Consider the following 27170-nt stretch of genomic DNA (forward strand, 5'->3'; position numbering starts at 1 on the left):
GAGCACGGGAATAAGATGTGTGTCACCATGCCTACCTGGCTGTTGTGTGGGTCCTGAGCACTCTGAACTTTGGGTTTTAGGCTTTCATGTTTTATCCAGTGAGCCATCTACCAACCCCAAGAAAAATCTTTAGAATTGTTTTTTTTTTTTTTTTTAATTCTCTTACTTTCCCCCATTAATTTGCCCCCACAGGACCCCTCCCCCACTGGACTTCAAAGGAAGGAGGGTGACCTCCTTGCACTGAGGTCACACAACAGCAGCTTTTTGTTTGGCTCTCTCTGTTTAGGCTGGGAGCTCCTCCCTGTCGCAGAGCTGTTGGGGCCTCTTTGTGACAGAGCTGGGACAGGTTGTTTTTACAGCTGCACTCTAACCCCTTAGCCGTCAGGCCCACTCTGGGTACACTAGGCCCAGAGAGGGAGCAAAGAGTGTAGACCTCCCACTGTCCCGGGGCGCCTCTGAAGCTGGTTTTAATATCGAGCCAACAATCCAGGAAAGGGACTTTTTAGCATAACAGAAAGGCCTCCCGCCCCTGGGGTGAGGGAGAAATGGGCTCTGGAGTGTGCAGGTGTGCCTTGCTTCCCACAATGAGGACGCTGACAGAACCTCAGACTGATACCTCATGCTAGTTGGGGCCACCAACTCATGTCATGGGAGAACCTGTCATAAGTACAGTCAAATAGATGGCCTCCAAAGATAAGTCCTGCTGTGATACGTATGATTTACCAAGAGGTAGACTTGTGATTTTTTTTTTTTTAAATGCCTTGCGGGAATACAGTTTTTTCTGCACGCCAGACAGTAAAATGTGCTTTTCTTGCTCCTTTTCTTTGGTGTTCCGAACAGCTTTCGGAGCTGGGCGTTCCTTCCCTCACGCCACTGAGAGGGGGAAGGCAAGTTACCAAAGCATCCACAGCTAGTTAAGAGTCAAGCCTAACTCCTCTCATCCTGAGACCCCTACTGAAGGCAGAGTTCTGGTCACTTCCAAGGATCAAAAGAAAGCCGAATCCAAAGGGTGGGCAGGATCCTTTCACACCTCTACGTGAGTGTGAGGGACCAGGAGGGCGGGCAGCAGACTTCGCTTTGAGAAGGCACACTGCCCAGGAGCTGGAGTCCACCGGAGCTGTGGGCTCTCATGGCCTGGGCACCCCCCCCCCCCCCCCCCCCGTTAGTGATGGTGAGGACCACCGATGTGCGTCACCACAGAGCACTTTCTGGAAACATGGCCAGCTTCTCGTAGGAGAGGAGGTGAAGGGTTTCAGTTCAAAGAATGCACACTGTTCCTGACCTTTCCTTGAGGGGACTTGGGCAACACGCTGGCTGGCTGTCTTTCTCTGCAGAGGTCTTGCTGGGTTTGCTGCTCATTTTGTGAATGTAGGCCAAAAGGAGGCCCCACGGAGCCCTCCCTCAGGAGGTTCTTTCTCCGAAGGGCCTGCAAGCAGGCAAAGATTTGTGGCCTGTGGTGTTCATTTGTTTGATGCCTCTTCTCTCTCTCTCTCCCTCCCTCCCACCCTCCCACCCTCTCCCCTCTACCCCAGAGTTCTGTATGGTGAAGGTACTGGGATCAAGGATGCACCAACACAAGTCCCACTCTCTGGGAAAGTGTCCTAAATCCATATCCTTCCAGGAAATAGGTGGGCACACAGGACAACGCACAAGCCTACTGGGCCAACACTGGACGGTATTACTCCACTCTAGGTGACTTTATTGTAATTTTAAGAGTTTTTTTGTTTTGTTTTTGAAACAGTCTCACATAGCCCAGACGAGCCTTAGATTCACCGTGTAGCTAAGGATGACCTTGAGGTCCTGATGCTTCTGCCTCCAGCCTCTAGGTGATGTGAGTACAGAAATGCACACCACATCTGGCTGGTGCACAGCTGAACCAGCGGCCGTAGGCCTTGATGTCAGTGGATATTTTGGATATGCATTTTACATGAGGTCCATGGAATCTCTTTGTTTTGTGAACCGGCAAGCTAGTACTAGTCAAATTTCCATTTTTATAATAAAATACAAGGGTCTGTGTTTCTTCTAAGGTTTTTATCTTTCTTTTAATTACAGAGGCTCACTTGATACGTGCAGATCTTTGTTCAGCTGTCTTGAAGGCCTGCAGGTAGACAGATCTCATCAGCGGGACAGTGTGCTGCTGTGGTGAGATCCTGTGGTGAGACAGGAAGCAAGAAAGCACGGAGAATTTCAAATGCAAATACAGAGCGTATCTATTTTAAAAAAGAAAGAATGTATGGAGAGTCAGGCTCTCTTCTATAGCATCTGATTCTTACAAGAACTTCCTAGGGTCTCAGAACACGCAATCCCTATTGACATCAGTATATCAAATGATTTACTGAATTTCTATTAGGTTCTCCTCTGTAAAGGACACACGGTTTCTTAGCATTTATAAACCTCTAGGGGAACAAATCAGACCTAAAACCATAGCAAGAACTATCTAAGCAAAGTTCTTTTAAAGGTTGATTTTAAAACTATGTGCATGTGTGTTATCTGTGTGTATATGTGATTATGACTGCAGTACTCGAGGAAACCAGAAGAGGGCGATGGTTCCCCAGGAGCTGATACTACACACTGGTTTGCAGACACATGGGTGTAGGAAATTGAACTCAGAATGACAAGTGCTACTAAAAGCAGCACCAGCTCTCTATCCCCTAAACAAAATCTAAATAAATAAATAAATAAATAACACACTTTCAGCAATTGTCTAGAATCAGCTACTAGCTTTTCATTTTGGTTTTAGAATGCATTATATGCATTATACCCGAAAGTTTCTGAATTCTCTTGTGCATATCATGTATGTTGCCCTTGCTCTGGAAGTGATTACTGTTCCTGTGTTTTCTGAGCAGAGCTGCCTGGGACATCAGTGTGGACTGATAGGGTCAGGTCTCAGCCTTGCTCTATAATAAGTAACAATGCAGCTTGGCTCACCCAAGTCTCTTGGTTTGATTTAAAAACATCTGAAATGAAGCCAATGAAGAATGAATCCTTAGTCTTCTTCTACTTCCAAAATTCCATGTTTGTGGCTTAAATGTAGCTCTATCTTGTTCTAATTTAATGCATCCAGACTGGGTACTTAGACTGCAGGCTTACTCTGTCCTGTGGAAATGTAATGGCTTGTGTCTTAGTCAGGGTTTCTATTTCTGCACAAACATCATGACCAAGAAGCAAGTTGGGGAGGAAAGGGTTTATTCAGCTTACACTTCCACATTGCTGCTCATCACCAAAGGAAGTCAGGACTGGAACTCAAGCAGGTCAGGAAGCAGGAGCTGATGCAGAGACCATGGAGGGATATTACTTACTGTCTTGCTTCCCCTGGCTTGCTCAGCCTGCTTTCTTATAGAACCCAGGACCACCAGCCCAGGGATGGCACCACCCACAATGGACTGGGCCAGGGATGGCTCCACCCACAATGGGCTGGGCCAGGGATGGCTCCACCCACAATGGGCTGGGCCAGGGATGGCTCCACCCACAATGGACTGGGCCTTCCCCTTGATTACTAGTTGAGAAAATGCCTTACAGCTGGATCTCATGGAGGCATTTCCTCAGCTGAGGCTCCTTTCTCTGTGATCACTCCAGCTTGTGTCAGGTTGACACAAAACCAGCCAGTACAGGTTGTAAACTGTAAGGAGATCTCTGGAGGCGGAACTGCCCCCCTCCATAGGTTTCCTAGAAGCAGAGGTTAAACAAGGGCCACCCTAAAATAAAATGCCACTGTGCTTCTGCCGGGGCAAATACCAGCAGGACTTTCATCTGCAGTCTGGGGACAGCAGACGGAAGGACGGGATTCATAGCAATGAAGGGTGGCACGACTCAGCCATCAGCTGCTAGGAACGCAAACGGTCGCCGTCACTTCAGGAAAGTGTGTTACTTTCTCAAAAGATTAAAAGCCCAGAGTTACGACATGATCCAGCAATTCCGTCCCTCGTGAAATATTGATTTTTAAGAATGCGTTATGGCCAAACAGAACTGTTCACAGTGGCTCCTGAAGTAGAAAAAAAAAATCTCTAAGGTCTGTTTGAATGGATAGATAAAATGTCGCTTCCTGTCTGTAACCCCAACATGGGGGAAGCTGAGGCAGGATTATGAATCTGTGGTCAGTCTGAGCTATTCATTGAGTCTGAGGCTAGCCTCAGCTACAAAGCAAGACCCTGTTTCAAAAAATAGGAAAATGAGGACTGTGGAGACGGCTCAGTGGGTAAAACTCGTGGCACATGTCTGAAGACTTAACTTCAATGCTCAGAACCTACTGCAGAAGGAGAAAACTAACTTCAAAAGTTGTCCTCTGACATCTGCACTCATGTTCTGGCACTCACACCCCAGTGTGTGTACACCAGCACACACAATAAAAACAACAACAAACCCAAAGAAATGAAACAGACCCCACAAAAGGGGCGTGGCCCGTTTATAGGGATTTTTCTGGAACAAAAGCCGCTCTGGCCCAGGCTCTGGTTCGGCTGTGCCTATCCTGAAGTGTCGCGCGCCCACGCTTCCCGCCGCTAGGAACAGGCGTGCAACAAACAGATTCTTCTGCGGATAACCTTTATTGAACAGCACTTTGAGCAGGGGGCTTCTTGAGCAGGAAACTTCTCTCTGGGCCGGGGACTCCCTACTGAGTTCTACTGTCTAGGCGGCCTCTCACTCGCAGTCCCCCACGAGCAATCTCTCTGTCCAGTCTCTGTCCACGCGGGATCTCCCACAACCTCTCCTATCGGGCTTCTCTCCACGTGGTATCTCTCCGCCATCCCTCCACGTGGGGTCTCCCGCAATCTCTCCACTGTCTTCCTCTTCTCCCCACGTGGGGGGAGAAAATGCACTGCTATATATGCCTAGGAGACATATATGTTGCTACCTGATTGGTGCATCCTCCTGTAGCTCAATCACGTGCCCCAAGAGTGGGCTGTGACTTATGTGGTGCATGCGCATTAAGTCTCTTGGCTGGGCAACAGCTCTGTTTGCTGAGTTCTCGGCGGGAAGCCGGCGCCATGTTTGGGTGCAGCACAAACGGCTCCCTACACTGAAGCCCTGTGCTAAGCGAAAGAAGCTGTCCACAGAGCGACACACTGGATGATTCTGTTTGTGCAGCACAATCAAGGCAGCAACAGAAAGAGAAAGCAGAACGCAGAACTCGGGGTGCTCAAGGCTGGGAAGGGTGTAACAAATGAGGGGTTATGGTAAAGGACAGAAATGTTTTTCTGGTGGTTAAAAATCTCCAAAATGGACTGTGGTGCGCGATCATGCAATTCTGCAAACACTCAAAGCCCTCGTACGGTGACTTGTACTGGACGGTATCCAAACCACATTCCAATAAAGCTGTTTAAGAGAAGCACAAGGATAAAAAAGAATATCTAAGAGAAGCAAGAGAAACATAACAAGATAAAGGCTGGTGAGGAAAGGGTATGAGTGTTGCGCATAAGGAGTGGGCACGCGGGTCAGGGACGGGCTTGCAGTTCAAATCTCCACTGCCTACATAAGTAGGCAAACATGGCTGCGCACCATTGCAACCCCAACAATGTGGGAAGCAGAGACAGCAGGATCATCTAGGTTTGCTATCAGACAGGTTAGCTCTGGGTTCAGTGAGACAATCTCAAGGGAATACAGTGGAGAGAGTGGAACAGGATACCTCTGGCTTCCATGTGTATATGTGGGTGCTCACCCCCATCTACTCACCCCCACATGTGCTCACACATCACACACACTTATGATTATCTCACTAATATATATTTTAGGGGCACCGGTTTATTTCAAGAGGGGGCTTTTATCAGGTAAATTGTGATCAGGGCAAGTGATGGTTAATCATGAGAGATGGTGATTTTCACTCTTGGATGCGGGCCTAAGCACTAAGCTGTTTTATTTTTCTCCGAGTATTTCAATGCAGTGTTTTGAAGCCCAAGCAGCCCGTTGGTCTGTTTTCCAGCTCCATTTGTTTGTTTGGCTGGTTTGAGTTAGTAATGAGATTGCATATGGCAGGGAACACCCATGACATCAGCACGAACCGTTCTGCCAAGGTTCTGCCGAGTCCCAGTGACTTGCCCCAGGACTTGAAAACCCCAAATTGCAAAATAGCAAGAGTGGGGGACTCGTGCTAGTTGGTGCTGAGCTGTGAGGAAGTTTGTTGAAGCGCCAACGCTGACAGCATTCTGAAGAAGTTGTTTAATTGGACTGCAAGGACAGTTTCAGCAGAGTTGAAACCCAGGGCAGGTTTTGTTAGGTTCTCTGGGGGCTGGGTGGGGAGGAGGTCACAAATCAGATGTTGGGCAAAATGTGGGCAGATAAAGAATGGCAGCCCTTAGCAGCCAGAGAGCCAGCTGCCTCATCTTTGGGGGAGAGGCTGCTACCTGTGGGCTGCATGTTACTGAACAGAATGGGCAGTGTCACCAAACCAACCTGAGTTTTTATAGAAAGCTGAACACAATCAGTTTTAGATACTGAAATCTTCCTCTTAAAGTGTGTTCGTTTAATCAGAATTTAAAGATTTTATTGTGTGTGTGTGTGTTTCCTGTGCATGCTGGCGTCTGTGAAAGCCAGGAGGAGGCATTCGTTTCATCCCCTGGAACTGGAGTCACAGGTAGATGTGAGCCACCTCAGGTGGGTGCTAGGGACCAAACCCAGGTTCTCTGCAAGAGTAATAAGTGCTCTTAACCACCGAGTCATCTCCAGCCCCTTCAGAATTTGAAATGCAATGGCTTACAGCAAGTTATGGGAACACATTTGCACACCATATGCCAGATAGGAGATTTGCATCTGGAATATGTAAAGAATTCTTATAATTTCCCCCTCCCATGTATCTACTTAAGGTGATTAAAATCCAAGTGAAAATAAAAAAAGCTGTAAATGAATTTCAGTACTGGCTGTTACTTTTCTGTTGCTATGATAAAGCACTAAGACCAAGGCAACAATAGAAGGAAGAGCTTCTTTAGGCGGAGGGTTATCAGATGGATCAGAGCCTGTCGCGGCAGGGATGCAGGAGGCGTGGCAGCTGGAAAGGTAGTAAGCTAAGAGCTCTCATCTTGACCTGCAAGCAGGCATCAGAACGCTGGCATTTGGAATAACATGAAGCTGAGAGATCTTACCGCTTTCCCCCATCATGGCTATACTTATTAAAACTATCCTAACACCTGGCTCCTGGGTCATTCAGACCTCTGAGCTTACAGGGTGCATGCTCATTCAAACCACTACATTTATATAACCCAAACTGGGAACTTCAGAAACGTTCACCCACTGGTGAAAGATAATCCCCCATTATATGGGATATTATTTAGCACATTTGAACGTAAAAAAAAAAAAAAAAAAACAATCAACTGGTGTGTGTTGCAACATGGGTAAACTTAGAATTGCCATGTTAGGGTGTTCACAACCACCTGAAAGTCTATGTCCAGGAGAACTGATACCCTCTTCTGGCCTTTAGAAGAATTTCTGCTCATGCATACATACCCCAACACAGCACCACAATACAAGTAATGAAAACAAACAAACAAACCAAAAATCTTAAATTGAATGGGGAGTGAATGCAAAGGGTACGGGTTATGAAGAAAATTTCCTACAATTGACTGCAGAGATGGCTGACTCTCCCAGACCCACTGAGCTGCACAATGCAAATGGGGTGATTGTTTGGTATGTGGCTATTTCCTCAGTAAAGCCGTCACCAAAGAATGCAGTGAAGGCCACACAGAACGTAGCTCCTGACTTTGGATTCTCCACATAGGTCTTGGTAGCTGCATAAAAGGTCTGGAAGGGTTCAAGGAATAGACCCCTTAGGGTATCGGGGAAGAGAAGAGCTGTTGTCCCTTTTAAAGTTGTCCTTCCATTTAGTGGCAGAACAAGGGCTAGAGATTGTCTCCTGATCTCCTCCTCTTGGCATATCATGTCTGTCCACAGTCATGTGTTCAGATGTAACCAGGAAGGGATGGTGAAAGCAGTCATCACGGACAGCTGGGATGCTCTCTTCCCTTCCTTGTGTTTGGCAAGGGGCCTTCCTCCCTCCACACAAGGCTTCTTGGGAAGACAATAAAATATTGTAAAGAAAGATACTCCCCAGAGAAAGAGACAGTACACTCACCACCCCCAGCAACATCGGAGGGTCGTGTTTCTCCAGAACACACTTCATCCGTGTGTTTGCCATTCACTCACACTTAGCTCATCAATATGCTGTTTACTCAACCATCTGATGTCCAAGAAGCCCAGAGGACTGAACTTTGCCAAGAGCAAATGGAACTCAGATATCAAACAGTCTGAGTTCAGTTTTCACTGAAGACAAAGGGTGAGCAGATTGTGAACTGAGCCAAAAGCTCAGTTTCTCCCACCCTTAATTTACAGTACATTGTTTTGGCAGACTCTGCAATTCTGAAAGTTGGCTTTCTTCCCCCATTCCTCTCTAGGGTGTAACCATAAGCCTATCTTTTAGTTACGTTTACAAAAAAAAAATCATATTAATCTGTGAGGCCCTTACCCATTGTTGCTTCTATAACCATCAGTTTTATTAGAAAACTTAGAAACTTTTGGAAAACTTTAAAGAAATCTTCAGAAACTGTATTTCAATTTGGCGTGCTGCAAATATTTCATTTTTAAAGTTTTTTTATGTGGGAGTTTGTTGAAGGAGTTTTGCTATAGTCCCCATCTCAGTAAATGGACACTGACCTGTTATCACTCCTGAAGAATCACTATTTATTGGAATGCTTAGACTGGGAAGATGCAAAATTCTCCCATCTGCCTCCTAAAGAGAAAGGCAGAGTGAGGGGTACTAACGTTGGGGGGCACCAATGGAGATTGAGCTCAGGGCTTTGTGCATACAAGGCAAATGTAAAGCACGTGCATGTGTCACTGCGTGTGTGTGAAGGTCAGAGAACAACTTAGAAGGGTTCATTTCCTCCTTCCATCAGGTTGGTCCCAGGGATCAAACTCAGGTTGTCTGGCTTTGAAGCACATGTCTTTTATGAACTATCTCTCTAGCCAGACCTATGCATCTATTTATTTATCTACCTACCTACCTACCTATCTACCTACCTACCTATCTATCTATCTATCTATCTATCTATCTATCTATCTATCTATCTACCTATCCATTCATCCATCCATTCATCTTTTTGTTTTTTAATTATTTTTTGAAGAATGAATTTCTCTGTGTATCTCTGACTGTACTGGAGTAGAACTTACTCTGTAGACCAGTCTGGTCTTGAACCCAGAGATCTGCCTACCTCTGCCTCCTGAGTGTTGGGATTAAAGACATGGGCCACTTGCCTGATTCTTACTGTTTTTTTCCCCCTTAACCCCAGCACAGGAAAAAAAGAGGAAACAAGAGAAACAATAACAAGACAAACAACAACAAAAAGAAATAAATAAAGAAAGAAAGAGAGATAGAGAGAAAGAAAGAAAGGTAGAAAAAAAAGAAACAAGGAAACCAAGCAAGCAAGAAAAATAAAACAAAAGGGAAATAGAAACTGTTTTCGTTTCTGCTAGCCCAAGATAAACTCTCTGAAACACTATATAGATAATTTTGCTTTAATTCTGAAAAAGCATTTACTCTGTAACAGTTTGTATCTAAATCTACAGCCATGTTATTGTGAGAATGGGATGTTATGTTGTTTTATATATTTTTTTCATTTAGTACTTCAAAAATTACTAATAAAGCTGTAATGAAATCCAACTGTGCAAATGATTACTTAAATGATTCAGGAGGAGCACTTTTGATTGCAAGTGACAGAAAACCCAGGTCAGAATGACTTAAGAACCAAAGGAAACTTTTGGCTGCCATCTGAAGAGTGGAATGGGTGATGTGGTCCAAGGCTCAGCGGACTCAGGGCTCAGGTGCTGGCAAGAGCTCTGTTTCTTCCCTTTGCCCTTGTTTCTCCCTCCTGCTGCCTTGGTACCACTGGAAGGTTGCACACAGAGCCAGCAGCTCAGAAGCATTTCGTGTGCTGTTGCCTGGCAGATGAGAACAAAGTCCCATTCCAACTTTATCATGAGAACCTTACTGCGCTGTACCGGCCTCTTAGCAATCTCTGCACCCGTTATTGTGAATTTGTGTCTGGGCCCCACAATATTCCTCGGGATTCAAATATCACCCGGACCACACAGACTGAAAACGGAGGAGCGGGGGCTGGAGTTATCAGAATTGAGCTCGGTTATCAGAATAAATAAATGGTGGGTGTCCAAAACAGTAGGCTACAAAGCACACACTTTTAGAACTTGCTTCATGTTAGTTTTCTAGAACTTTCATAGTGAATTGTCAGAAACCCTAAAAGTTACTGTCCCAAAGTTTTGGAGTCTGGATGTGTAAGATCAAGGTATCTACAGGATCAAATTTTTATTTTTATTTTTCCTTGAGGGATAGTCTGTTCCTACCTCTCTCTTGGCCGGCTTGCGGGCAAGCGTTGTGCTCAGCCTGCAGGTGCATGGCTTTGATCTCTCCCTTCATGCTCACAGAGCATTCTCCCTGTTTGCACCATGGGTCCAGGTTCATTTCTTCTAAAAAATAAGGACATTAGTCATATCAGAGTAGGAACCTGTCTGTCCCGATACGATGCCATTTTGCTCATATGCTCAGGAAGCAGAGCCAGAACGGCAACTGCCTAAAGTCATTGACCTCATACAAGATGAAAATCACAGTGCAGAAGCAGGAGTTCAAGCTGATGCTGGGCATGACCTTATCAGGGGAGAGAGAAAGCTTAACTTGGCTACCAGGCTACCTGACCTTGGAGTGGGGGGTGGGGGAATGGGGGGAGGGCACAGGACTACCCTAGGCCTGTGTGTCCCGGGTCAGAAGGGAAACGATTGTACTGCTGTCAGTCTCAGAATCTCAGGACAAGACCCCTCTCCCCCAGCCCCCCAGTCACATGGCTTCCCATCCCACAGGCAATGAACTTGACTGCTGGAAACCCCAGTCTTTGCAACCAGTAAAATGCACAAATAGTTGCTTGGTTCATTGAGTTGTCATGGGATAGACAGATCGGGTTCAGTCTATGTCAGTATGTCTACTTACACAAGGTCCACAGAAACAGATAAATCACACTTAACCCTGCCTGTTCTCACCCTCTGCAATGTGTTTAGACTCTCTTTCCTGGGCCGTCCCGAAAGAACTTGAAGACCATGAAGGTTGCTTTGCTGTTTTGCAAACAGGAACTCAAGTCTAGTTCAGGGACTACCCAGTGCTTCTGTAAGACTCAACGTGAGTCTTAACTACTGGGAGATCCCACAAGTGAAACTCGAGAATGGAGTTTGATGCAAACACAAGAGGTTTATTTTCCAGTGCGTGGGGTCAACCTTCAATTAGCTCTTTGTGGCAAGTGACTGGAAGGCAACCCCCAGTGGTTATAACAAGCTGTCTTAATGCTTTTTAGGTTTACAAGTTACATCAGCAAGGTTACAGTTTAAACTTATTGGCTAAGCACATTGACCATTGAATCTATTGTCTAGAAAGCATATGACTTGCATTCAAACTCTATCTGGAACCAGAGAGTCAGGTGACTATCAATCAGTATACTCTGCAGTTTTCCAAGAATGTACCTGCTCCCCTGGTGCCACTTGTGGGGGGGTCTAAGTCCTTCTGATCGAGGGAAAAAAAAAGAAAAATGAATGTTTCTGCTCCTGCAGAGAACTGTGGGTGAAGAATGGTACTTGGCCTAGTCTTGACCTGAGGTGTTAGGTGTAAGGCTGGCAAAAGCCCCTAGGGTCCTTCATTCCCCCCATTTTCTTGTACAAGCTCCAGTCTTGGAGCTAGACTCAGGGGTCTCTGGTGACTAATTCATATTTTCAGGTCCTGTCCTAAGGGTCTAATTTGTTGGCGCAGGACCATGAGCTGTTCTGGACCTATTCTCTCTTTTATGAAGGGTATAAGCTTGTTCAATATGCAGGGTCCGCAGGTCAATAATAGCAGAACAAAAAAGGTGGATATGAGGGTGGTTAGCCAAGGGGACAGGTTAAACCAAGATTCGAACCAGCCCTGACTCTGTTCTCTCTCTCTCCCGTTTGGCTAACCCTTCACTCACTGGGGCCATCAGACCACAGTTTGTACAACCTGAATCCCCAAGTCTTTCTCTTTAGCCATTCTGTTGCTTATTTGCCTTTCTGAGGAAGAGATTCCTATCAGTGGGATACCTGCAGGGAGATCTCAGTGGAGTTGGGGTACCAAACAGGATATCAAAAGGGGTCAGGTAAAAATGGTAGGGGGTGTTCCAGGCTCAGTACAGGGACAGGGGAAGGAGCACCACGTGGTCAGCACCAGTCTCCAAGGTCAATTTAGTTAAGGTCTCTTTTAGGGTTCTGTTTGTTCTCTCTACCTGCCCTGAACTCTGGGGACGGTACCCACAATGTAGCTTCTAATTAGTCCCCAATATCTTTGCCAATTCCTGAGTTACCTTAGAGACAAAAACATGACTGTTGTCCGATCCAATTACCTTGGGCACTCTGAATCTCGGGAAATTTTCTTTTAATATCTTCTTGGCTACCACAGTAGCCATTATTTCCTGCTTGGTGGAGGAAAGCCTCAACCCATCCAGAGAAAGTATCTACAAACACTAGGAGGTATTTGTAACCATATTTTCCTGACTTCTGTGAAATCGGCCTCCCAATAGACTCCAGCTCACTCTCCCCTATTCTCTTGCCCTGTTTGCTCTTGGCTGTGTGAGCACTTACTTGCTGACATACCTTATACTGTTCTATTGTCTCTTTGGCTAAAAACCCAAGGTCCATTACATATACCTTAGATCTCTTGACTGCTTGGATAAGCTTCTTATCCCCTAAATGACTACATTTGCGCATTTGGCCAAGTGAGTCTTTTGTTTGTTCTCTAGAGAGTATAGTTTTCCCCTCTTGAGTGTACCATTGTCCTTCCTCCTCTGAGTAGTAGTTGGTGGGTTGGTAGCAATTTGAGCATTTTCTTCTGCTGTATATTCTAAGTGAAGCCATCCCTTAGTCTAATCCCATTTCCCAGTGGTGTCTCTTGCAGACCCATAACTGGGATAGGCTCCTGAGTAGCCACTTTGAACCACTTGATCTGCCTGGTTATTGCCTTGGACAACTGAGTCTCTTCCCTTCTGATATCCTGGTCAATGAGTAATACTCACAGTTACCAGCTTCATCAGGGCATCCAAGAGATCCAAGATTTCCTACTTGTTTCTTGTTTTATGTTTTTTTTTTAATCTCCTTTCTCTCTGATGTGAGCAGTCCTCTCTCTTAGTATAAGGCCCCATGGATGTGGGTTGTGGCAAAGGCATACCTGCTATTTGTATAGATGTTTATTTTCTTGTGGGCCCCAAGTTTCAAGGCTTTGGTTAGGGAAATTGGCTCCGATTTCTGCGCTGACATGCTGGGAATAGAGGTTCAGCTCAGGACATATGTGCCATCTACCATGGTAGCACCCGCTCATCTCTGACATTCATGGAGAAAACTGCTCCTGTCTGTCAACCAGGTAGCCTTGGTTCCTGCAAGGGTCAGAGAAGTCTTTCCCCCATCCATGGGCTTCTGCCAATATTTCTTGACACTCGTGCTGTGGTGCCTCGAGGTCGGGATCGGGTAGGAAGGTGGCCAGATTGAGCCCAACTGGTGGAGAATCCTGTAAATCCTGGACTGGGTATCTTTAGTGTCCGGCTTAACTGGCAGGAGCAGTGTGCACTAAGCAACGCCCTGTTGCAATAAATAATATAAAATGATCTGAGGCTACCAGTTCCCGCGTGGATCCGCACAGAGCCATGGGCCACTGAGCCGGATCCGTGTGCCGCGGCTGCTTCTCTGGTCCGAGAGCTGTCCTCTCCCAGCTGTCTCTCTGCCCGGCGGGAACTTTGCTCACATTCCCCACAGCCTGGTAAAATTATGACTTAACAATCAATAACTTACCAATCAGATTTATTTGTTAAGTTCTCAATCCACAATACATCCGCACAATAAGCTTACAACCAGTTGACAAAGATATAAACTGCCCACCTAGATAAGACATAGAAACCCTTAAGAATATTTATATCTGTCTGTCTGTCTGTCTGATTATTTATCTGTCTGTCTGTCTGTCTGTCTGTCTATCTATCCATCTATCACCAATTAAGATCAACTGGATCTAAATCCTCATTCTCCAGCTCCATCTTGATTCTCTCTTTTTTCCTCCTCCTCCCTCCTATACTTTTCCCCACCTATCCTTCCTTCTCATCCAAAGATGGGCTTTTCTTCATTCTGGACCCGTCTTGCTGCAAAATGACATCATCCTACCACACCCCAAGCTGGAGGAGCCTGGAGATGTGTGGCTTATTTCTTTCTCGTGCCTCCTCCAACACCGGGTACGGGTGCACCGAGACAGGATCAGCCTGGGTCTTAAGCTCCACACACACAGGGGCCTGCAGACACGCATGGCCTAGCCCGGTCATTTCAGCCGAAACAAGAAGAAACTCTTCCAGCCACCAAGCAATATCCTCTGTCTTTTGGGTGTTGGTCTCAACCAATTTGAATTTGTCCTCCAGCCTAATAGTTAGGACCTGGATAGGTTCTCACTTGAGGGCCCTCAGGAATGAAGTAGATCTGAGCCCCCATCTTGGAAATCAAATCTCTCCTGAGCAAGGGAAAGGGGCAGTCAGGGATGACCATGAGCTAGTGGGATACCCGGCCCACACCCAGGTCCACAATTCTTTGAATAGTCCATTGTGGTGGCTATTCTATTCCTGGTTATCAACGTGACTATACCTGGAATGAACCACAATCCAGAATTGGAAGGCTCACCTGTGATCCTGATCTTGAGGCTGGGAGATACAAGTTTCTGACCTGGACCTTGGTATGAAGATCTTGAAGCATAGTGACTATGAATCCCAGGACACTAAGGCAAGGAGATCTCTGAGCTCAAGGTCATCTGGGACAAAGTAAGTCCCAGGTCCAGGAGTGGTGGTGCACATCCTTTAATCTGGGACTCACCTTCTGCTGGAGACCTACATAAGGACATTGGAAGAAGAAAGGCTCTCTCTTCGTCTGCTTGCTCTGTGGGACTGAGCAACTCCTAGATCCTCAGACTTCACAATTGCTGCCGACCATTGTTGGGGAGTTGGACTACAGACTGAAAGTCACCAACAAATTCTCTTACTATATGGAGACTGCCCATAAGTTCTGTGACTCTAGAGAACCCTAATATAGAAGTTGGTACCGGGAGTGGTTCTAGAGGAACAGAAGTATAAAGATTAATTGTTTAAGAATCTGGAATTGGTTTAATAATTCATCAGCACCTTCAACTACTGAAACCTCTCCAGATACTCTCTCCTGAGAACTTTGGGAATATTGAAGGTATGCGGTGGAAACTATATCAAACTTAAAGAAGCTAGTGCCTTCAATTATCTTGATCCATCGATTGTAACTTGAGATGAATTAGGTGATCCTTTCTACAAGTTGGAGGAAAAATTAGAAAATTATTTTGCTGGCATGTTGCTCTTTTAATATCTCTGGAAAAATTGATGAAGGAAAAGAATGAGCTGTGTGGTAAAATTGAAAGGCTCCAGATGCAAGCAAACAATCAAAAGGTTGCTAGGTGTGTCCTTGAAGAGAATCTTCTCTCCAGCAGCCATAGAGCTCGAGCTGCAGAAAACCAACTGAAGCCCTCATTATAAGGTTGATGGAATTACAGCGAAAATTCAAGTCTCAGCTTCAGAGGGTGTCAGCAGTTAAAGGAAGGACATTAATTGGCAAAGAATGGGATACTGTAACTTGGGATGGGGATGTGTGGGAAGACCCTGTTGAAGCTGAGAACTTTGAGTCTTCAGATTCTCCAGGGTTTACCCCACTTCAGGAAGTAATACCCTAAGCTTCATATCCTGAAATAATGCCTCTTTCACACGAGGAAATTAATTCCTCAGAGTCTGATAAACCAGCAGTGACCTTCACTGAAGAAAATGCCAGACAAGACAATACAGATGTTTCTCAAGGCCCACCAATAGTTTCTTCTAGACCCATGACCAGACTCAAAGCAAAACAGGCCCCTCAAGGGAGGTATAAAGTGTAGTCCATGAGGAAATGCACTACACTTCTAAGGAGCTTAATGAGTTTGCTAATTCATTCAAGCAGAAGTCTGGGGAATATGTGTGGGAATGAATTTTAAGGGTGTGGGATAATGGTGGAAGGAACATACAACTAGATCAGGCTTTTATTGACATGGGCCCTCTGAGTGGAGATTCTAGGTTTAATATGGAAGCACTCACAGTTTAAAAAGGTGTCAGAAGTTTGTTTGAATGGTTGGCTGAAGTGTTTATCAAAGGATGGCCTACTGAAAAGGAGCTGGAGATCCCGATATCCCTTGGCTTAGTGTTGAAGGGATTTTTAAGGCTCTGGGAAATTGCAATGCTACAGTGGGTACATTTTGTAAAACCTAATCCTCCACAGTGGGAAGTCCCAGGAGGTATGCCTTCATGAATCCTATAAGACGCAAACTGGTGAGTGGGGTATCAGCACATTTGAAGAGTTTTGTTCTTTCCCTTTTCCTTGTGCCAGACCTTAGAGTTGGAGATGTGGCAGCTCAATTAGATGAATTAAACGCAGTGGGTTTAATTGGACCCCAAGGTAACAAGGGCCAGTTGGCAGCATTGAATCGCCAGAAACCAGGTGATGGTAGTTATTATAATGGACAGTATAGAGAAAACAATGCTTATAATGACATAGCCCAGAATGGCCAGCCCAGGAGAGGTGGAATTTATAATGGCATGACTCGTTCAGACCTTTGGTACTGGCTAATCAGTCACAGTGTTTTTAGGCATGAAATAGTAGGAAGCCTACTGAATATCTGTTTAATCTGTATAAGCAGAAAAATTCTCAGACTAATGAAAGAAAGGCTACATTGTATGCTGGCAAAAGGCAATCTCAGCCAGTGAACCAATTTCCAGACTTGAGCCAGTTTTCAGACCTAGAACCCCCTGGATGAAGGGGTGGCCAGGTTCCCCTGAGGAAGTATCTTGATAAGACATCTAAAAGTTTTGCTGTTAGCCTTTCTCCAGTTCTTCCCCAGAGGGCCCTCTGGTTTTTTACAAGGGTAGCTGTGCACTGGGGGAAAGGAAATAATCAGACTTTCTGGGATCTATTGGATTCTGGTTCTGAACTGACACTGATCCCAGGAGATCCCAAGAATTGTTGTGTCCCTCCAGTTATAGTAGATGCTTATGGAGGGCAGGTGATTAATGGAGTTTTGACTGATGTCTGACACACAGTGGGTCCAGTAGGACCTTGAACACATCCTGTGGTCATTTCCCCAGTTCCAGAACATATAATTGAGATAGATATACGTAGGCATTGGCAGAATCCTCACTTTGGTTCCCTGACCTGTGAAGTTGTAGGCTGACGTCAAGGCGATACATGATTGGACAGTAGAGAGTGGGGCGGGGACAAAGTTTTTATAAGGCCGGAGAGAGGAGGAAGGAGAAGAACCAACATGGGGCCAGCTGTGAAAGAGGATTTGGACCCAGGCGATCTTAATCGACGATATGTTAGGTAGATATGAATATTTTTAAGGGTTTCTATCGGTCAATTTGTCTTATCTAGGTGGGCTGTTTATATCTAGTGAGAAGTGTGGGAATTGGTGGATGCTCCTTTAATTTTTTTTTTTTACCACAACATGGAGTGAGGGCTATTACGGTTGGAAAAGCTAAATGGAAGTGTGCCCACGATCATGGAATCCGCCGGTATTACGATGTTCCCCATCATCCTGAAGCAGCTGGTCTGATAGAAAGATGGAGTGGCCTTTGGAAGACGCAGATACAGTGTCAGTTACGTGGCAGCAGCATGGAGGGCCGGGGCAGAGTTCTTCAGAAAGCAGTATATGCTTTGAATCAGATCTCGATATATGGTACAGTTTCTCCCATAGCCAGGATCCATGGGTCCAGGAATCAAGGGGTGGGAAAGGGAAATAGTTCCACTCACTGTCACTCCTAGTGGTATTTTTGTTTCCTGTCCCTGAGACTCTCACAGGTCCTGGCCATGAAGGAGAAGAACCCTGTAGAAGAAACCTCTGAGCCTGTAAAGAACATCCTCCAGGACTCTTCCACTACGGATCTGATACTGATTGGATCCCCCACCCCCTTACCCCCTACCATGGCCCGGTTCCCATGGCCCCTCCCCTTCACTGAGTCCTCATCCAGCATCCCTTTACACTCCCCCCACGCTCCCCCCCCCCAGCCTTGACCAGAGGCGGCGGGAAGCTGGTACTTGACCTAGTCTTGACCTGAGGGGGTGGGTGTAAGGCTTGTAAAAGCCCCTAGGGTCCATCACTTCTTTCTCTCCCCACTAAAGTCACCGGTATACATTCTGAGGCAGCTCCTTTCTCCTTGGCAAATCTGACTGTGAATTGCTCACTGCCTTTTGGTCTTGCTCATAACTCTGCCGGTACTGCCAGACTTCTCTCTTGTTATTCTTTTGGGTGTGGGCAGGAGCCAATCCCTTTGTTTACAGTCTCCTTTTGGCTCCATTCGCTGGAGGAAATGAACAGACATGCTATATCACACGCATTCTTTTCTGGCTTGTCTAGGTTCGAACCTAATACTAACTGGGACTTCCAATCCTCCGGGACCGCAGAACCCATCTGACACAAGCGTACCAGGGGTGGGACACAGATCGGCTTTTCAAACAGGTGCTCACTTCCATTTAGTGCCAGGTGTTCTAAGCACTAGGGACATAACAATGAATGAGAGAGTCACCGTGCCTGAGAGAAGTGTGCAGTCTGGGGACATTTATTTCTGCAGCAAACATGTGACAATGACTGTCAGCCACTGCCCATTTTTAGGCAACAGAAACACCTCCTGCACCGAAGGAGCTATAGTATGTGTGTAGAGAATGCAGGCAGACTAGCCTCAGAAGATAATCTCATGTGAACTACAGTAGAAGCTGTGGGGGGAAAAAGAGCAGACTCAGGGGGCCCGGATGTGTCCAGGGCTTTAACAGCTTTAAGCAGGTTTCACTGAGGAGGTGGCACTTGACAGACTGTGAGTGGCAAAGATAGGGAAGGCCAGCTCAGGTGGAGTGAAGTGACCCATGAGCTGTGATTAGGATGAGTTTCACCCTGAACGAGAAATGGGGACCGGCTTAGTTTCTTTTCCCCGTTGTTGTGATAATACATACTGACAAAAGGAGTTTGAGGGGTAAAAGGTTTCTTTGGCTTACAGTTCCAGGTTACAGTTTGAGGCAGGGAACCAAGTCCTTACAAGGGTAGTCAAGAGGAGGGAGTAATGTATTCATGGTAGACCACAGTTCATTCCCTCGGATTTAGACAGTCTAGGATCCTCTGCCTAGGGAGTGCATGGTCCTGCCCGTATTAAATAACACAATTAAGACGGCCCTGCAGCCAGGCCCCGAGGATTTTCTCCCAGACGATCCCAGAGTGGTCAAGTTGACAGCAATAAACACCACAGCACACCTTAGGATTGGTTTGATCTGGCTACGGCGCAGGCATCGCACAGGTGAGACGGAAGTAATGCACACCAGTCTGATAGGTGCCGGTGGAGACAGAAGTGGGTGGAGCTACAGATCTACCTTAAAGACAGGACCAAGAGGATCTTGGGCAGATGTAGCATGGACTGGGAAGAAGGCAGAGATTACCTCAAGATTTTTGCTCTTAAGACATGGCATAGCCACCGATTGAGATGAAAAACCCTATGTGTAGAATTTTTTTTGTTTGTGCATGGGGTTAGGAGCTAGGTTTGGACGCTTTAACGCCTGGTAGTTACCCAAGTGAAATGAGCAGCAATGAGGCTGTTTGGAAGAGTCATTTGGGGGACATCTCTAAGGTCTCAGCAAGTTATATCCTGATCCAGTCAGTGTCTCCAGGACCTTAAAACAGGTTCTTGTACATCTGGCCATGACTCTCTCGTCTTAGCTGACCTAAAAGCTGGGACAAACTCGAGAACGTAGCTTCCTTAGCTGGCAAAACTCCTCTGCCTTCCCCTTAAATGCGCGGGTGTGGGAGGTGTGGGGGGTGTGGGAGAAGAGAAGTGCAGACCGATTGGCGCCTCTTCCAACTGGTTGCACAGAACGCCACCCTCTGAATTCTGACACTCGGCCACGCCTCCTCCGGCGAACGGGCGGGGCTTACGACGGGGCGGAGTCTCTGCGTGAGCACGCCACAGAGGGGGGCGTGGCCTGCCCGGTGCGCGCGCCTGGCCGTGGGTGATCAGCTGGTCTGCGCTCCCCTGACGTGGGCTGGGGCACGTCACCGCCGAATGGCAGCCTCCAGAAAGCCACCGCGAGTAAGGTGAGGGGACTGTGCCGGCTGGCCGGCATCCGGCGACCGGCGCGCGAGCTGCACACCCGGGAGGGTAGGGAAGAGAGGGCGAGGAGCGACGGGCCCGCGGCCATCGGGGAATGGCCACGGGTAGCGGGAGCTGCCGGAGCGGGAACCGGGGACCGATCTGTGCAGCCCGGCAGGACTCAGCTCGCTTCCGGAGGGGCCCCGGGCTCCTCCCCGCGGCCGGAGCCCGTCCAGGAACTAGTGTGACTGAGGAACTGCCTCGCCCAGCCGGGCAGGCGGCGATCCTTACCATCCCCGACCCTGAGGGGAGGCCCTGCTATTGCAGGAAGTTGGATCCACCCCGGATACCCAGAAGTGGTTGTGCCTCTGCCCTCAACCTTCCTCCACAGCGGCAATCTAAAGTTACAACCCTGAGCATTCTGTTGACTGCATTTTACCTCTTGATTCAACGCCCCCAACAGAGACTGCTGGCCATGGGGCCCTCCCCACCCAAATGATCTCAGGGGTTAGGGTTAGGGTTAGGGTGTCAGGAAAAGATAGGCATAGCATTTCGGAAAATCCACCAGGAGCCTGCTCTGGGTTCTTCTTGGACACAGGAAGTGAAAAAGATATTTCTCAGACTCATGTTGGACATGCTTTATTTTATCCCTTCCCACCCAAACCAGGCACACTTAGTTATTTAAAGTAGGAGATGATAAGTACACAAAACCAGAATTAAAACTCTGAGGTGATGTACAAAGGCTTATTCATCGTCCCAGGCCAGTTGAGTCGTGAATGAACACGAATACACACACACACACACACACACACACACACACACACACACACGTGGGAGGCACAGCAGTCGGACTTAGGAAATTCAGACCGACCATATTATGCTTGTTTTTGTGAGTGGACAGGTCTCAAGCCTACCTTGACCTAGACTTGGTCTTGTGATAGTGTGTTGAGTGTGACCAAGAAATTTATATGTGTGCCCACCGTGGAGGGAGGTGTGGGCAGTTATCCACGTGGATAGCTAGGCCTTCCTGGAGGTTTTCTGCTGCAAATAAGGTTAGGCATGTGGATAAGGATGTAAGCTCAAGGGCTAGGAGGAAGCTGGAGGACCACACCACAGTCATTGCAGGATTCATAGTCACAGTATTGGGGGTGGTCTTGAACATCATGGTAGGCTGAGAGAGGGAGGGTGCCTTCCGGAAGTGGTAGAATTTCAGTGCCATCCAGCGTACAGATGAGGACTCCTTTCAGTTCAGAAGGTCACACCGAACCCTTGAAGGAGGCTAATGGAGATGGGTGGGTGTTAGTGAAGCCGAAGATAGAACCGTGCTGGTAGCAGACTTGTCTTCCCTCTTTCACTTCTAGCTCCAGTTCAGCTCTTGCTCGGCAGACTTTTCCCTTCTTGCAGGTGATGACATTAGGAACAGCCTTATGGTGTGGGCGGAGCAGAAGTCTTAGATCTCATTGTTCCTGCTATCTGAACTGGTCGTTAGGACCGGAGGAGTGTTTACCAAGCCTGCCTCCATGATGTGCAATGGGTCCATGTGCTGCAGCAGTGACCAAAAGTCCCTTGGACCAAAGCATACACGGGGATTGTCAGAGTGAACACCACGGTGAGGGTCATCACATCGAGAGTGTGGATGACAGCGGTGCCTACTGTCCCACCCTCAGAACTTGTCCCATTCATCCATTCATCTCATTTCACCGGATACATCCTAGTGCTTGCTTAGTACGTGGCCTCAGCTTGAGCACTGGAGAGACACCATTCTTATCATGGACTGAGACTAGAGTTTGGGTGCACACCTATAATTCTGTGGTGGTTTCCTTTTTGAAAGAGAGAGAGAAAGGGAGGCAGATGTGTAAGTTTTAAGCAGTTCTGGCCATAACCACCTTCTACGGAGATGGAGCCGGGAGCGCTCTGCACCACCCTAACCCACTTATGGTGATCCGGAGAAGGTCAAGGCTTCAGAAGCTCTGGGAGGGAACTGAGAGCTGACTCTTCATTCAGTTCTCCTTTGCTGACTGAATCTCGAGAGGCTTTGCGAGTCACTGAGGCGTATGACTGTCCCCTCATTCTTTGTTTGGATTATTATTTGTGTATGTGTCTGCTTGCATGAGGTTTGTGTGCACCACACATGTGCAGGAGTCCTTGGAGGCCAGAAGAGGGCTTTGGGTCCGCTGGAACAGAAGTCACAGTTACTTGTGCTGGTGCTGAGACCCCAATCCACGTCCTCTGCAAAGAGCAGCAAGCACTTTTGACCGCTGAGTCATCTGTTGAGGTCATCCTCCCCCCACCCCTCTAATCTTGCGCTCACCGCATTCCCTTCAGCCCTCCACAGCTAAAAAGTTACTTTGTCTCTATAGGTTCTCATTCTGGTCCTTCGTAAATAGAATCAGACACTGGTTTTTTTTTTTTTTTTTTTGGTTGTTGTTGGTGGTGATGGTAGTGATGTGTGTGTGTAAGACAGTTTTTCCCTTAGTATAATTTCATCATTTTCTTTTTATAGTACTGGAGATTAACTCCTGTTCCTCATGGCTACTGTGTGCTAGCCAAGTGCTTTACTCATAGTCTTGTGAACAAGTTTTTTATGAAGCTGTATTTTCAGTTTTTTTTTTTTTTTTTTTCAGTGTATGTCTGGAAGTGGAACGGTACTGGTTGGATTAACTATATTTACATTTTTAAAGCAACTGTCACATTGTTTCCCAAAGCACAGCCCTGGTTTACACATCCACCCACTAGCAGTGCCTGACAGTTCTAACTCTGCATCCACTCCCACACACTGGTTATTGTCTGTGGGATTTTTTTTAAGGGTAGGTATGGGAGCCCTTGCTTTTAATTCTAGAACTCAGAATGTAGAGACAGGTGGATCTCTGAGTTCAAGACCAGACTAGTCTGCACAGTAAGTTCCAGGCCAGTTAGCTCCATAGTGACAGGCCAGTGATATTTCATGTGTATATGTGTGGGTGCCATTTCTAAGTGTATGTCTGCAGTGATAGGCAATTGTGAACCTCTGTGAGTTCAGGACCAGATTGGTCTACATTGCCAGTTCTAGGCCAGTCAGTGACATAGTGAAACACTGTCTCAGACAGACAAACTCAGTATATTTTATGTGTATGTGCGGAAGCCCACTGAGACCATAACAGGGTGTTGGGCCCTCTGGAACTAACTGGAATGATAGGGAGCTGTGAGCCTCTGTGTGGGTGCTGGGACTGAACCTGGTCCTCTGCAAGCAGTAAGTACTCTTCTTAAAGGATGAGTCATCTCCAGCCTCTGAGTATCACTTTCTTAGTGAGTGAGAAGTCACATCCTTGTATCCTTTTTTTCCTTTCTTTCCTCAGTACTGGGGAAGGGAACCCAGGGCCTCGCCTGCTTGCTTGGGAGAGCGCTTGCTTGGGAGAGCGCTTGCTTGGGAGAGCGCTTGCCTTTGCCTGAGCTCAGCTCCTCTCCTTATGGTTGCTCTGAAGACTGATGGTGCTGAGTGATATTGAGCATCTTTTTCCTTCCCATCTGCCCACTTTTGAGGCAGAAGTGCACATTTGCATCTAGGCTGGACTCAAACTTGTGGTAGTCCCCCAGCCTCAGCCTCCTGAGTGTGTGAGCCACCACCTTTAGCAGTGTTCAGCTTCTTATGGGTGTTTGACCATTTGAAGAAATGTTTCTCTGTATTCCTTTCCTATTTTCAAATTATGGTTATCTTTGTATTGGTGAGTCAAAATAATTGTAGCCCTTTTGGCTAACCTTGGTCTCTTTATATTACTGTATTTGGTGTTTTATGATGTGTATGTCAGTTTATGCATAGAAGCCAGCCGGAATTTTGATTATGTTCTGTCTGTATATTAACCTTTATTTTTTTTCCTTCTTTTTAGATAGGAATTCTCTGTGTAGCCCTGACTATCCTGGAACTTGCTATATAGACAAGGTTGGTCTCTAACTCACAGAAATTGGAGGCCCCTGCCTCAGAGTGCTGAGATTTAAGGTGTGCACCTCATATCCGGCAAACTTTATCCTAATAATGAGTAAGTCTTCGGATCTGTGAACGCAGACTCTCATTCTATACATTCAGCTTTTATTTAGTTCATGTCACACGTTTTATTTGTATATTCCACAGTCTAACATTCTACACCTCGTTTGTTAAGTGTATCCAGTGTTTTATTGTTTTTGATGTTATTGAACATGGCTTTTTCTTAATTTTTCGACCTTGAGCGAAGGGTATGGAAACATAGTTTCTACACATCTTTGGTGAGCTCAGTCTAGTTCTTTCGGGAATTCTTAAGGGCTTTGTGCACTCAAAGGGGATTTGGCTTGTTTTCTGTCTGGATGCATTTGCTCCCCCGTCTCGCCTTGTCGCCCCAGCTAGAGCCACAGAAGCAGTGTAGGGAGGAACCGCTGCTGTCTTGCTCCTTCCTCATCACAGGGATCTCATTCCACAGCACCCCACTTCTGACACATTTTGGAGTTCTACTTATTAGATTGGCAAGTTACAAAAGTTATACACACTCATTCTGGGTGTGCCCATACCACATATGGAGGTCAGAGGGTAGCCTGGCGGAGTCATTTCTGTCCTTCCACTCTGTGGGCCCTGGGGATTGAACTCATGTAGTCAGGCTTGTCTGTAGGCCCCTTGACCTGCTGAGGCATCTCTTCCCAAGGTAGAGGGTTCCTCTTTCTGGTTTGTTGAGTACCAATATCCGTGGGTGCTGCATTTGTCGTGTGTGTATGTGTGTGTGTGTGTGTGTGTGTGTGTTTTCCCCATGTCTTGAGATGGTCATTTTGCTCTTTACCGTGTTGAGCTGGTATCTTATATGAAATTTCCTATGTTGAACCAACCTGTGGGATAAAGCCTGAATTTGTTCCTTTTTGTGCAGTTACTGCTTTTGTTGACGTCATATGCTCTAAACTGTAACATACATACCTGTCATGTCTTGCTTTGGACGGCCGCTCAAGGCCTAAATCTGTCCTGTAGCCTGAGGCTTCATTGACCAGATTCTTCACTTTTTTTTTTTTTTTTAAAGATCTTTCTGTGCTCAAATGGCGAGTATGATCAGAAAGACCTCCCTTAGCTGTCTCACGGGAGGACACCCTCTCTCCCTTGCCCTGCCTTCCTTTTCTCCCTTTGTAGAGCTTTGCCTGTTGCTTTCCCTCCCCTGTCCCGTGTCTCCCCTGCCCTGCCTTATAAACCAGTCAGACGTCTCATCTACCCAAGTGTCCAGGTTCTCAGCCAATGCTTGAGTGAGCTTGGTAGAGCTTGGCTGGGCTGCTGGTGGCTTAGCCTGGGAAGGTATCAGATCCAGATGGAGGCCTGTATGCCTGGGATCAGGGTTCTTATATAGGGGACAAGAAACACGTAAACAGTTGCCTAGGAAGTTAATGTGAGAATTGGCAAACAGTATCAGTAATGCTTGTATGAACCCAGGACATAGCTTTTTGTAGACGGTTTCTGGTAAAGACAAGCGTATTCCTTCCAATCCCCTTTTGAGACTGGTGCTTGCATTGTAGTGCAGGGTGGGTTCAAACTCTCCCCTCCTGCTTTCTAGGTGTGTACCACATGCCTGGCTAATGATAAACTTCAATTGAGACAGGTTCTTCTGTATCCTGGACTGACCTTAAGCCAAGGTGTGAAGGATAACTTTGAACTTCAGACTCTACTTCCCAAGTACTGGAATATTGAGCATATACTACCATGTCTGGTTTATGCAGTGGTAGGGATTGAACCCATGGCTTTTCCTCTGCTAGGCAAGGGTTCTGTCAACTGAGCTACATCCCCACCCCATGAAGGTAAACTCCCAGTGAGGTACCAACAGGGAGAAGCAGCGTATCCAACCAACACAGGAGTTGCTTCTCCAGGTGCAGAGTCTGAAATAAATGTCCAAAAGGCTCCTGCTGCTGGAGGGAGAAACTGAAACCAGAGCAAACAGGACACCACAGTAGAACCTTGTGCAAGGGAAGTGTCTCGTCATTGAGAACACAGGCACTGAAAACAAATCAGTCTAGTAATGGGGTTAGATGCCATTGAAGAGAATTCATGAATTAAGGGTAAGCCGAGGAGTTCTGGCTGCCGTGGAGATGCTTGACAATGACAGTCCACTGGGTCCCGTGGAGAAGTGCTCCCTGCTGTGGGGTGCACAAAGTGGAGGGTGGCTTATCTGAAACCTTATTATCCTGAAGCCAGGATGATACCAGGGTTCAGAGTTGTGACTCACACAGGACTGCTCAGCCAGGGAGACGCCTTCCTTGACTAGCCTTGGCACGTGCCCCGGGCTGAAGTCCGCAGCACTTTGCTCTTTCTCTTCAAGGGCGAATCGCCAGGATTTTCAGCTGAGAAATTTAAGAATAATTGAACCTAACGAGGTGACACCCTCAGGAGACAAGAGTGTGGAAACAGGTAACAGTAATTTTGCTTATAAATCAGGTGGGATGTCATACGTGCTCCTGTCCCAACCTCAAATGGCTTGAAAGGAGGGCAAAGATTTATCTTTTTTTTTAAAATTTTTGGTTATTGTGTAAGTGTGTACCATGAGTGTACATGTCATGGCACACGTATGGAGGTCAGGAGACGACTTGTGGAAATTTTACATTTCCTTTTTTTTTTTTGTTGTTGTTCTTTTCTTCCATTTCTTGTTCTTATGGGGATGGATGGTGGTGGGTGGAGGACTCGGGCACCACCCTAACTCCTTTCAACCCTTGTTCCTGTAAATGGGAATAATGGAGTCTTCCTGGGAAGAATCAATAGGAGAATCAAGTACAGATGTGAGTAGGCCCTCGTTGGTCTCAGACATGTCGGTAGACACACATGCTGTTGCCAGACCAGAGCATCTGGGCATGCTCTAGGATGCTGAAATTGGAGGGCATTAGCCCTCCGTTCTTAGAACAGGGTGGTTAGGAATCCTAGCTGGAGCTTCAGGTTCAGGTTCATGCATCTCTTGAGCTCCTGCATGTGTGCCACAGTTGTCACATTGTCACATTTCGTGTCAGCCACCCAGTGAGGTCAGTGAG

General features: G+C 46.7%; 1 protein-coding gene across 7 annotated transcripts in view; it reads left to right on the forward strand.

The window, feature by feature from the left end:
- Nucleotides 1-20103: 20103 nt before the first annotated feature.
- XPNPEP1 (X-prolyl aminopeptidase 1) overlaps nucleotides 20104-27170 on the forward strand; it is a 43810-nt gene continuing 36743 nt past the window's right edge. The window contains exons 1-3 of one of the 7 annotated variants that reach the window (XM_080911158.1): nucleotides 20123-20185; nucleotides 24044-24096; nucleotides 26471-26559. Coding sequence is in view for 2 of the 7 variants with exons in the window: in XM_080911155.1 (XP_080767281.1) it covers nucleotides 20154-20185; nucleotides 26471-26559 (121 nt within the window). In the remaining 5 variants the exon portion in view is untranslated. Of the gene's footprint in view, nucleotides 20186-24043; nucleotides 24194-26470; nucleotides 26560-27170 lie in introns of those variants that run through there. The other 6 variants (XM_080911157.1, XM_080911160.1, XM_080911155.1 and 3 more) reach the window with 6 other exon arrangements.

The sequence above is a fragment of the Micromys minutus genome, assembly GCF_963924665.1.
Source record: "Micromys minutus genome assembly, chromosome: 2".
In the NCBI taxonomy this organism is placed as follows: domain Eukaryota; kingdom Metazoa; phylum Chordata; class Mammalia; order Rodentia; family Muridae; genus Micromys; species Micromys minutus.